At 44.7% G+C, this 13,309-nt stretch overlaps 1 protein-coding gene across 2 annotated transcripts in view; it reads left to right on the top strand.

Annotated features, from left to right (window-relative positions):
- The window catches only part of usp43a (ubiquitin specific peptidase 43a), a 125,636-nt gene that overhangs the window by 67,550 nt on the left and 44,777 nt on the right, over positions 1-13,309 (top strand). For both annotated transcript variants that reach the window (XM_054779837.1, XM_054779836.1), the window contains one exon: positions 6,119-6,222. In XM_054779837.1, the coding sequence (XP_054635812.1) occupies positions 6,119-6,222 (104 nt within the window). The remainder of the gene's footprint in view (positions 1-6,118; positions 6,223-13,309) is intronic.

Raw genomic sequence — 13,309 nt, 5'->3', positions numbered from 1 at the left:
AGGGAGTGTATATAGGTTGCTGTCCTGGCTGCTGAGTACAGTATGGCTAAGTTAACAATTCTGTGTTTGTATGTGAAGGAACTCACCTCCTAGCAATGCATGATCTTTGTCAAATCCCTAACCCACTATCAAAGTTTTAGGGTTATTGCATTTTACTGATAACAGCTGTTAACGTCTTTTTACACTTTTATGTCAGGTGGGAATGTTAAAATGTTACTAAAAACATTGCCTGTACAGCTTTAAGGTCAGATTGTGTTCCATCTTTAGAGGTGCTATTTTTATCTAGACGGTGAACTTTTGCCATCATAAAGTTTCAAAACACAGTAGAGCCTTTTAAGTGTAGTTCACTGTCATGTAAGTTCATCAAGAGGTTGGTATCGGTGACTGTTCATCTTAAGACTTATAGACAATGAAAAGCGTAATAGACCCCTCCTGTTGTTGTCGTTACTATTTTCCTTTTTGGCTTTGAGTCAGAAGAGATGATGTTAGAGCTCAGAGGGTTCACAGTTCGTTTTGAGTCAACAGCTGCTCTCTTACTTAGGAGTAACACCATTATTGTTTTCCAGTAACAGGTGCTTTAATTAATTATTTGAAATGTTACAGCGCCGTTACCGTTACAGACAGTGAAATATGGCACGTTATTCCCTGATATCCATATCAACGATCTGGATGTTGCCTCAATCACAATTGTTCACTACTACTACTACACTGGAAGCGAACTAGCTATTCATCAGGAGTTGTGGTTGCGCACTCTCAGGAAAACACTGCCCTCTAGCGTTTTGGTAGACAATTGCAAGTCACAAGCTCAGCACTCAGCCTTCTCTTGAAACAGCTTTCAACGGCACACGTCACTACAACGCTCCTATTCTTTTACATATTTCAAGGTTTTAAAAAAACCTTTGTGAAACTAGTAACTATAAATACTTACGTCTTTATGACCGGTTAAAAAAAAAAAAAAAAGTGACTTTTATATTAGATGTGTTTGTTAGGAACGGCTATGCCGGGACTTGGATTCCAAAATGCAAAGACAGCAAATTCGTAACAAAAGAGTTTATTAACAAAAGATGTCCACACGTGGAAAAACATACAACAAAAATACAAAGTACAACAGAAACCTCCTGGATCTAATCACAGGGAAAACGGTAGTATAACTAAGTGTGCTGCGGAAAACTAGCAGAGTGGAAAATACAAAAACACAAAAGCTGCACAAAAAGTAGGCAGAAAACAACTGAAAACACTGCTGAACAATCAAGCAGGACAAAGACGCTCACCACTGCAGGGAAATACCCAACTGCAGAAAGGGAAGGCATACACTGTAGTAGCTGACCAGAGAGTAGCGATACAAGAGAACTAGATGCTGGAAAGAGCAGGTAGTTGGCCTAGGCTGTGTAACAATCCGGCACTGGACTAGTGTCTGGCTGCAGCTTAAGAAGAGCGTCCTTAATTGCATGCAGATGTGCCAAATTAGATCCTCCTGCCAGTACACGTGTGCTGCAACAGAAAACAGCCAGAGAGCAGCAGAGCAGCACACAGATCATGACAGTGTTGAGCTGTTTAATGTGTTTTGTTGATTTATTGCAAACTACAGAGGTTATATGGTTTATGATTTAATTTTATTTGAAAATGCATACAAGTTACAGTGGAATACGTCACATAATTCAATTCACAGTTCCACATGTCCAAAAGGAGTAGGAAGAAGCAAAGCTTATTTAATCCTACTCCCCATCCGTTCCGTTCCGCATCTTGTGTAGTACGTTTTATTCACTTCCTGTATTCCATATGTGATTTTTTAATAGAATAGAATAATGATAAGGTAATGTAACAACATGATGATGTCATAATTAAGATTTTTTTTCACAATTAATATAATAAACAGTATAATAATAAATAAATAATAATAAATAGACAAGCATAACAAAACAAGGTGAAGACTCTTCTTCCTTGTATTTTGCAAACATCAACTGCTTGTATTGTTTTTTTTTTTATTTGGTCATCTCGGTGCTTTGTTTGAGTTCCTTACTCAATCCGTTCCATAATTTAATTCCACACAGTAACAGTCTGGAGATCGGGAAGGCCTGGTTTCAGTTCTCCCTTGGGCATTTCTGTGTGGAGTTTGCATGTTCTCCTCGTGTGTGTGTGGGTTTTCTCCGGGTACTCCGGTTTCCTCCCACATTCCAAAAACATCCATGTTAGGTTAATTGGCGACTCTAAATTGTCCATAAGTATGAATGTGAGTGTGAATGGTTGTTTGTCTATATGTGCCCTGCTATTGGCTGGCGACCAGTCCAGGGTGTACCCCGCCTGTCGCCCGAAGTCAGCTGGGATAGGCTCCAGCATGCCCCCACGATCCTAAAGAGGAGAAGCGGTATAGAAAATGGACAGATGGATACTGAAATGCTGTGTGTTTTTAGCGTTGTTCTCACATGTAAGTGTTTCCCTGAGATCATATTTCTCCTCTCTTATAGAGAAGTATTGTGTGACATTTTTGGGTTATTGTTAACTTTATGCATTATTTTAGCCTATAGTCTATATACTGCATTATGTGCTTCAATTCATGGAAAAAATAGCACCTTCCAGGCACGTAATCACCCCAATCATCAAAGAATAATTGTGATTCTGTGTGTCACCACCCACTAAAAGCACCCGCTTACAAATGCGTAAAGCTCTTAAAGCAACAGTAAGGAATGTTTCTGTAGTCCCTCAATGTACACGGTGGTGTATTTTTACTCAATGACAGAGAGTACTGGGCATTTGTTTGAAAGGAGATTGTATTTACTTTACCTGTATGATGAAATAAACCCTTCGACACACACACTCCAAAAGCCCTATACACACACACCTACTGTCTTCATGCATGCCCTGCAGGGCCTCAAGTTGTCATGGCAACTCCTAAGGTAGTCCTATCTCATACTATAAGGCTTATCAGAAGGCTAATAATCCCAAGAAAAGAAGAGGATAAATACCAACACCACCCTTATTGACTGAGCCTTTATCACAGTTTCTTAATGAAAAGAACCGCAAGAGTCTTCAGGTGGCAACCAATTATTTGCCACACAGACAACTCAGGGAGGGGGGGCATGTGTGTGTGTGTGTGTGTGTGAGTTTGTGTGTGTGTGTTGGGGGATTCAGACTGGAAAAATCATTCAGATTTTTAAAAAATGTTTCCATTATCAAAAGTTTTGAAATCATTGTAGTGTTTTATGATTTGTCCTTTCTTCTTTTGAGGTGTTGTGGCGCCACCCAGAGCTTAACTTAAGACAATACAACTTCAAGCAGGTGGAGCTTTTTAGAATACTCACCACACAGAAAACGGACTTCACTGCCAATTGCAGTGTGGATGGCAAATATCCAAATTGTTATTATAACTCGAATACACTTGGCAGCATGTATGGGTTTCCATTGTTTTGAAACCTTAAAAAAGTGCAAATGTTTGTTGACAACCATCTTGAGCATCAAAGGTGCTTATTTGATTGCTCTCGTGAGGTGAAAATGATTCATTTACATTATTTTATACGTATTTATGTTGTATCCGTTTACTGACATTATTGTTTTAAATTCCTTTTGGTACATTGCATATTGGCGTGTGGGAGCTGGGAGACCCTCTACAGCACATCTTCAACCTGAGCTTGGGTTTGGGGAGGGTTCACAGCTGTGGAAGACATCCTGCATTGTTCCAGTCCCAAAAAGACCACATCCTGGTGAGCTGAATGACTTCAGGCTGGTAACCCTGACATCGTATGTGATGAAGACCATGGAACAGCTGCTGCTCTATCAGCTGAGGCCATAGACCCACCATGCACTCGACCCTCTGCAGTTTGCATACCAGGAGAAAGTGGGAGTTGAGGACGCCATCATCTTGCTCCACCGATCTCTCGCTCACCTGGACAGAGGCAGTGGTTCTGTGAAGATTACATTTTTTTACTTCTCCAGCGCATTTAACACCATCCACCATCTTCAGGGATTAACTGACACAGGTGAGAGTAGGATCACACCTGGTGGCATGGATCACAGACTACCTGACTGGCAGTCCTTAGTATGTGCGACTGGGGAAATGCAGATCCGACACTGTGACCAGCAGCACGGGAGCACCGCAGGGAATTGTGTTCTCTCCTGTTCTGTTTACCCTGTACATGTCCGACTTGCAGTACAACTCTGAGTTCTGACATGTACAGAAGTTTGCGGACGACACGGCTATCGTGTATCAGGAATGGACAGCAGGATGAGAACAGAAAACTGATTCACGACTTTGTCAGCTGGTGCGACGCAAACCACCTGCACCTCAACAACTTTGAGACAAGGAAATGGTGGTGGAATTTAGGAGAAACAGACACACCCAGAACCTGTTCTCATTAAAGGTGACCGTGTGGAGATGGTTCACACCTACAAATATCTGGGAGTGCATCTGATGATAAACTGGACTAGACTGCCAACATACAGTAGATGCTCTGTGCAGGAAAGGGCAAGCCGTCTGTACTTCCTCAGAGGGCTGGCGTCCTTCAACGTATGCAAGAAGCTGTACAGATCTTCTACCAGACTGTAGTAGCTAGTGCCCTCCTGTATGCAGTATTGTGCTGGGGGAGCAGCGTCAAGAAGAAGGACGCCACACGCCTGGACAAACTAGTGAGGAAGGCAGGCTTTGTCATTGGTACTGAGCTGGACAGCCTGACATCTGTGGCAAAGCAAAGGACACTGAATAGGCTCCTTTTCATAATGGACGACCAGCATCATCCAATGCACAGCATCATCTTCCGACAGAAGACCATTTTCAGTGGCAGATTACTATCACTGTCCTGCTCCACTGAAAAACTGAGCAGATCGTTCCTTCCCCACGCCATGTGGCTTTTCAACACAACACAGGGGGAGCAATAAAAACACACACAGGACTGGACTTATTACCGTATTATGTCTTATTAATATTATGTATCATGTATTATTATTATTTATTATGTATTCCTGCACTACAAATTTGCTGTGATCTGTTCCGTATTTATTTATATATATTATTATTTATTCTTATTATATTTTCTTATTTTTCTTATCTCTCATGACTTGCCTTGGTTGTTTTATTTTGTGATTAAGTGATTAAGTTCATTATGACATTTTTGCAGAGCTGCTGGAAATGAATTAAATTTCGCCACGATGGACGGCGACATTGAAATTGAAAACAACTTTTAATTTGTCTCCAAAATGTGTTTTTGTTAGTATTTTGGGTGTCTGGAACTCATTAATTGGATTTACATGATTCCCTATGGGGAAAAATTGCCTTAGTTTTTGCACATTTCGGTTTTTGATGGTTCTTTTGGACTGAATGAATGACGAAAACCGAGTTTCCACTGATGAAGCACAATGACTATGATTTATCATTGTCTATTGTACCCAACCATTATATTACTGAATAAGCGATCTTCAAACTCAGCAAACTTTCTACTACACATCTTTGTCCTTCTCCTAATGCTAAAAGTTGGTGACGTGGTAAATGTTGACCACAAGAAGTGAATAATATATATCAGTGACTGATATAGTGAAGTGGTAGGATCAGACAAGCTCTACTTCTTCCTATTGAATTATGTGAGCGCAAAGTTGTGATATTTGGCTTGAATTTGGGATTTTTATTGTGCTATTAAATATTTTAACATGTTTGAATTAAACCCTCAAACCTTCAGTTTAACTTTATTAATTCTCAATAACAAAACACTGAATGAACTACTTATGTTGATTCTTCCGCTGAGGCAGCAGGGGCGCTTGCAATATTGACTTTTTATTAAAACTGTACACTGCAAATATCCAAGAGTGCTAATATTAATTGTATCATGTTTAAAAAGAGTTAGTAAACAATAAGAACACATTCTGAGTGACAAACGCTTGTGTAGCTGTGCAATACATGTTGCCTCATTTTCAGATTAATCAACAATTAATTACACACCATCACTTCTTATATAATTGACTGATTATTGTGCCTGTCCTGACTGTAGTTTTAACTCATTGTGGTATTATTACGAATATAAATCTTGCAGACTGCATGTATTTAGAGTTATTGGTAGCATTGACATTGATCCACGGTAGACTTGAGATAAAGTACATAATTCCAGAAGCACTAACACTTTCCATCAATCTACAGAACACAAGGGTGCTGTTTAAGATCAGAGTGGTGGGAGGATCGGCTGCCTATAGCTACCTGTTACCTCAAGATAGCAGGCCTCTGCATCACACTGCCATTGACAGGTAGGAGTCGCTTCACACACCTTTACTGTACAACCACACGTTATATAACGCACACACTGCCCCTGAGCTATACACAAGCATCATAAAAACATGATATACGTATAATGCACTTTTAAAGCTATAAGATCCATCTTTACAGTACAGTCGTCCCTCGCCACTTTGCTGTCTTTGCTGTTTTGCGACTTCACTTTATATCACAGTTTTTCAAAAAAATATTGCTAAATCATGCTGTTTTGTGGTTGAATACGGCCTATTATTAGTCAAAAAATATGCCTATTGAAGCACATTTTTCCCATTTTTTTTTTAGAATTATTATTTTTAAGCATCAAAATGGCTAAATGGAATAAAATACAAAGAGTGAGCTGGGTGGCAGCCGAAGGCGGGGACCTTGGTGGTCCATTCCTCGGCTAGTTCTTGGTACGTGGAATGTCACCTCTCTGGTAGGGAAAGAGCCTGAACTGGTGCATGAGGCTGAGAAGCTCCGGCTAGATATAGTCAGACTCATCTCAACGCACAGCAAGGGCTCCCTCTTGAGAGTGGTTGGACTTTGTTCCACTCTGGCGTTGCCAGCAGTCAGAGGCGACGGGCAGGGGTGGCAATAGGTACCTCAGGGTCTTGTTCACGAGTGAGGGAAGGATGGAACGCAAGATCGACAAGCGAATTGGTGCGGCGTCTGCAGTGATGTGGACTCTACATCGGTCTGTTGTGGTGAAGAGAGAGCTAAGCTGAAAGGCAAAGCGCTCAATTTACCGGTCGATCTACGTTCCTACACACACCTATGGTCATGAGCTTTGGGTTGTGACTGAAAGGACAAGCGGGTACAAGCGGCCGAAATGAGTTTTCTCCGTAGGGTGGCTGGGCTCTCCCTTAGAGATAAGGTGAGAAGCACTGTCATCCGGGAGAAACTCGGAGGAGAACCGCATTGAGAGGAGCCAGATGAGGTGGCTTGGGCATCTGGTCAGGATGCCTCCCAGACGCCTCCATGGGGAGGTGTTCAGGGCAAGTCCGACCAGTAGAAGGCCTCGGGGAAGACCCAGGACACGTTGGAGAGACTATGTTTCCTAACTGGCCTTGGAACGCCTCGGGATCCGCCGGGACGAGCTGCAGGAAGTGGCCAGGGAGAGGAAAATCTGGGCCTTCCTGCATAGGCTGTTGCTCCCGCGACCCGATCTCGGATAAGCAGTAGAAGATGGATGGATGGATATTTATCATCTACTAACAAGTGTGAATATGAGAAGATTCTCCTATTTCCTGAAATAGATTAAGTCCTTAAGAATTATCTTAATGCTTTTACTGTAATTGATAAGCACATTAAGCAACATTTAACATAATTTACCACTTTAATGCTCACATCTTTGTGATGAAAAGAGTCACTCTCAGCTTCATCTACTGCATTCTCCTCAGCTGACATTGACAGTAGCGGTGCTGCGTGCTGCTGCATGTCTACGTTTGTTGTGTCTAGAAAACGGTTGGCACCTTCGTTAGTTTTGATAAAAACTGTTTCCTTTTTGCCTTCTCTTCTACTCTACTCTACTCCGAGGGGGCGGGGATGAGAGGGGGACAAAAAAAAAAGTCAGACAAGAGACAAGGACAACAGCAGCAACAACAACAATTGTGACAACAAGAACAGAACAACAGAAACATACAGAACGACATCAGCAAATAAATGTCTGTGACAACTATAAAGACGAACAAGGACATAAGGACAAAGGATAAAACAATATCAACAACCACAATGACAACGCACTGACAATCACACATAATAGCAGTCATGAAATGATGAACTATGACAGTGATCACAATGACAATACTGCATTGAAACAGTCACACATAATAGTAGTCATGAAATGATGAACTATGACAGTGATCACAATGACAATACTGCATTGAAACAGTCACACATAATTGTAGTAATGAAATGATTATCTATGATAGTGAACAGAATGATAATTACTGTAATGCACATCATTGTAAAAAAAACTATAGTCAGACTGCTGATATCACCGTCACTGTAATAAAACCAACAACATAATAACACCCTGGTTAACTCAGTGAGTAATGTGGGGAAGTACGTATGTACTGTGAGTGTGCATATGTACAGTTATCTCTGTATGTGAGGAAGACTTCATATATATAAAGGTGCAAGAATGTGTGGCCGTGTAATTGTCACTGAGAATGCATGAAAGGAAAGGGGCCGCCTTCCACCTCCCAGAGAGCCCCGCCCCAAATAGCCAGGCCGAGCCCCCGCCGCCAGAAGGCCACCAGGCCCACAGGGGTAGGCAGCACAAAGATCAGTGCCCCAAGAGCCAGCCCAGAGAGCCCTCCCCCCCGGGAAGACCAGCAAGGGGCCGAAGAGAGGTAATCCCAGCCAAGGACAGGGCACCGGCGGGCCAGAGGACTGCCAACCCCTGAGACCAGCGAGAGATCACACCCCACAAAGGCAGACGAGTACCGGGGGCCACAAACCGGCAGGCCCAGAGACACCCCCACAACCGGAAAGAAGCCCGCCCACGCCGGAAGTGCCAATCCCCGCCCACCGCCACCCCCACCCCCAGGGAGCGGAGCCCGGCCCGCCCCGGGCAAACCCCCGCCCGACCCCCGACACAGGGCCGTCCCGCCCAGGGATGCAGGAGGCACACCCTCCACCCACCCGGCGGAGGCACTGGCGGCAGAGATGTATCACCTTGCACCCGACCCCACGGAGCAAACCCCTCTATGCCCCCCCCCCAAAATAAATAACGAAAATAAATAAATAAATAAATAAAAGTACACACACGCACACACATACACACTCCTACGCACCCACACACACGCACATACACAATCCTACGCACCCAAGCGCGCACACACACACACACACACACACACAGTGGTCGACTGCCCGACACCCGGAAGCCCCACCCTATCCCCCGTTGGTAACCCAAGGAGCAGCGGAGCCGGGGACCCCGGGGTCCCAGACATACAATCCAGAACCCAGGCGCGGAGAGCGCAGATCGCCGGGGAGCAGGAAGACACCAGGCCACACCCTCCCAACGGTAGGACGCCGCCAGCAAGGCAGACAGAGGAGCCAGCGAGGAGGAAAGCGGGAAACTGAGCAGGCGGGCGGGAAAATGGGCGAGCAGCCAGGCGAACCACCACACAGCGCCAACCGACACCCGCGGGCCAGCAAACCTCGAAGAGGGAGTGGGAGCACCGCACCCCAAGCCGCAGGGAGACCAAGCACCAGAGCCGAGAAGGCGAGACCAGCAGCAGACCAGCCGACGTACCCCACAAACCAGCCACATTCCACCAGAGCCGACAGCGCACCACCCGCGCACCGGAGCCCCACCCCCGACAAGCCCGCAGACAGACTGGGGGAGGCGATGACACAGACAGCGGACCAGCAGAGCAAAAAGCACAACGGCGACAAACGCCCAAGCGCCCGGCAGAGCACAACTCCCCCCAGCAGGCCCGACCCCAGGGCACCCGCCGCCCCACCCCCACCCCGCCACCCAAGCATGACCAAGCCCCAACCCACCAGCCGGCCCGGCGCCCCAGCAGTCGCCGCAGCGCAGCAACCACAAGCCCCCGCGGTGGCACAACGGCCACCCGCAGCACCGGCACCGCCCCCCTACTGCAGTAGGTTAAGTGTTTGGCGATATGACTCATACTATTTGTTATAAAGCAGTGGACTTCAAGGAATGTGCTTGACACAGCAGTTGTTCCTCTGCCACCAAGGCTGACAGAGACTCGGTCAAACACAAATGTCTCTCCAAGACATCAGTGCAAGAGCACTCGGTCAATGTAACAATGTTCCTCTCTTCATGCAAACCACTGATGTGCGGTGAGGTTCATGGCTAGTGAGGCACTTTTTTTTTTTTTCCTTGACGGGGAAGGACGTGTATGGCAGGAGCTCTGTTGATGATACTGGAAATTTTAACTATTTTGGTGCTTTCCTGACTACACTTCATGAGCACAGGATCAGTGCTGATGGCTGAATCCTCCATCTGAATTCTTTTAACTTGGATAGTCGAGAGGTACAGATACAAGTATCAATACCTACTAGCAAGTCTAGCTAATTAGCGAACTGCTGAAGTTCAAAGAGGTTGCTTAGCAACAATGTCAAACACAAAGGAAAATGATACTGGCTCTGAACTTGAAGAGGAAAATGATTCAGGCTCTGAATTCGCAGTGGACGTGGACATAAAAACAGCAGCCCATTTTCCAGGATACCTAGAGTTTATGAAGGCTACCAAGGAGTTCCTCGAGGGTAGAGAGATCACTCGACCACAAATAATGCAAGCAATTGAGAAACTGCATGGTATCACAAACTATATGGCAGAAAATAGAGTACAGAGTAAGTCAATCACAAACATTATGGAAGAAAATAGAGCACAGAACAAGTATATCAAAAAACTAAGAAACGAAGTCAAGAAGTTGCAAGATGAAAATGCAGACCTGGGTGCCGGTCTTAAATACCCAGTGGAAGATATCAAGGCTCTGCAGGACGACATTAAGGTACTGCTGAATGACAATGCTGCCTTGCGCTCTGCTCTTCATGAAGCGACAAACCGTAAAGAAAATACAGCATTTTGCAAGGATGTTAGGGTTCTGCAGGATGATATCAGGGCATTATTAGAAGATAACGCTGCCTTGCGCACTGCTCTCAAGGAGGCTATAAACCATATGGAAGCTGCCTCACGTACTGATCTTAAGGATGCTAAAGACCCCAGGGAAGAAAATAGAGCACTATGCAATGATATCAACATTCTACAGGATGATATCAAGGCACTATTGAAGGACAATGCTGACTTTCACACCACCCTTGAGGAAGAGAAAGAGGCAAAGGAGAATATCAAGGAGCAAATTAAAAACTTCATTGACGAGATGGATCAGATGGCATGAATGAATGATGTGGTCCTCACAGGGCTCCAAATCACACCCAAGTCAAGAGATGTTCATTCAATAAAGCACCAGATTGCTAACTTCCTACAATCGAAGGAGGTGGATGTCGATGTCAACAGTATTGACACTTGCGTCCCACTATATAGCAGAAACAACACCACACCTCAATCATTGTTAAGTTCACCAACAGGGAATTCAAAGCTGCACTGCTGAAACAGGGAAAGAAGCTAAGAGGCACCAACGTCTACATGAATGAGCATCTGACAAAACGCAATTCCGACATCGCCAAGAAAGCACGAGACCTGAGGAAGCAAGGAAAGATTCAAAACACTTGGAGCACTAACGGGAAAATCTACATCAAACTAAAAGGAGGTCCAAGAGTCGCAAGAGTGCTTGCTGTCCAAGATATCAGCGATCTGGATGCATATTAAACATTATATTACTATGATAATAAGCATAATGGAGGAAAAACTCTACAAGACAGACCAATACAAGGAGAAGGACTACATTCCATAGCAATAACCTTGACATAGTTAATAAAAGGAACTCTTGTATACAAACCCAGCGTCACTAGCAGTGCAACACTAAAGACGATGTGGATATCAACAGGAGAGAAAGGACAGGATAAATAGAAAGGGAAAAGGAAAGGAGAAGGAGGAAAAAATGGAAAAAAAAAAAAAAACTTTTTTTTTTTTAGCATTTGTGTACCTGTATACTGTATATGTAAATATGTGCGTACTTGTGTAGGTGCAGATGTAGGTGTGTATATACTGTATGTATGCCCGTGTTTGTATGTACACACATGTATTAGCAATTGACGTGCTACGAAGAGGGGGTAGGATTAAATAAGCTCTGCTTCTTCCTACTCCTTTTCGGACATATGCGTGTTCGAAATAAATTAAACCAACCAACCAACTTACACCTTTGGAGTTTTTTAATGTTAATAAGATGATAATAAAAAAAAGGATAGACTGATTTTTTTTTTTTTAATTCAAATTATTTTCAGATACTTCTTAGTCTCATTTCTTTTTAATAAAACATTTGTGTTCTTTCCTTCTTATCAGTCTATAAAGTACATGCACCCTGTTCTTCTCCAGGAAAGGTTCTGATGCTTTAGTGTAAACGTCTGATCACCTCCTGGTGAGTTTGGGTATAACATCTTCCATCTTGGCACTCAAATTCATGCATTCATTCAGAAGAGCTTAAACACATCTTGCATCTGACTTGTTTGTAAATCTAGCTCTACCCGGCACTGCTGTTTTGTGTATTTCAATAAAACCTTGGCTTTTCCTTTGTGCAAGGCGGCTGACAAGCACCTTCCAGCTCACGCACTCCCCACCCCTCCAAGATGCGGTGGAACTGCAAGTGCCTCTCCCGTATGAGTAGTATATACAGGTTGAGATGGTATTTCCTGCTGGACATTTTGCCTGTCGCACCTCCTCCAGTGCACTTTGGGTCAGATGCAGGATCGTCAGCTGGTGCCACCTTTCACTGATGTTTCGCCCCCTAGCCAGTACATCTCCAGGTGGGGGGGCAAGTGGCATCTTGGGACGTCTCCCTACCACTCCCTGCATCCAACCCTATTGGGGTGTCTGACCCCATCTGCTATCTTTCCTCCTTAACCACAACCAGTAGCTTGCTTTTTCGGCCTCTTCTGCTAGCTCCTTGATTGCTCGCTGTAGTTTTGCCCCTGTTGTTCCTAGAGCGCGGAGAAGCTGGATCGCTGACCTGCCAACGAAGCCCCTGCACCCGACCTCCACTGGGTGGATGGATGCTGCCCACCCTGCCTCTTTGCACTCTGCTGCCAGCTCGGTGTACTTGAGCCGCTTGGTCTCGTGTGCAGATGGTATTCCCTCTTCCCACGGCACAGTTAACTCAATGATGAGGACCCGCTTGGCAGCTGTGGACCACATCACGATGTCTGGTCTTAGGGTTGATTGCACAATCTCGCTTGGGAAGATGAGCTGCCTGTCCAGGTCAACACGCATTTCCCACGCCTTCCCAGGGGTTAGCAATGATCTTGCCTGACTGCCCTGCGCCTTTTCCTGGGTCTCCCCTGGTCGTACGAAGGAGATGCTAGTCGTTTGGCCGCTTGCTGTTGCGTTAGCAGCTGTTCTTCTTGTCTCCAGGTGCTCTGCCAGCTTCCTCAGCACTTGATTGTGCCGCCATCTGAGACGTCCTTGTGACAGTGCCACTTTGCATG

This window comes from Dunckerocampus dactyliophorus, chromosome 6 (genome assembly GCF_027744805.1).
Source record: "Dunckerocampus dactyliophorus isolate RoL2022-P2 chromosome 6, RoL_Ddac_1.1, whole genome shotgun sequence".
In the NCBI taxonomy this organism is placed as follows: Eukaryota; Metazoa; Chordata; class Actinopteri; order Syngnathiformes; family Syngnathidae; genus Dunckerocampus; species Dunckerocampus dactyliophorus.
This window is presented reverse-complemented; position numbering and strand designations above follow the sequence as displayed.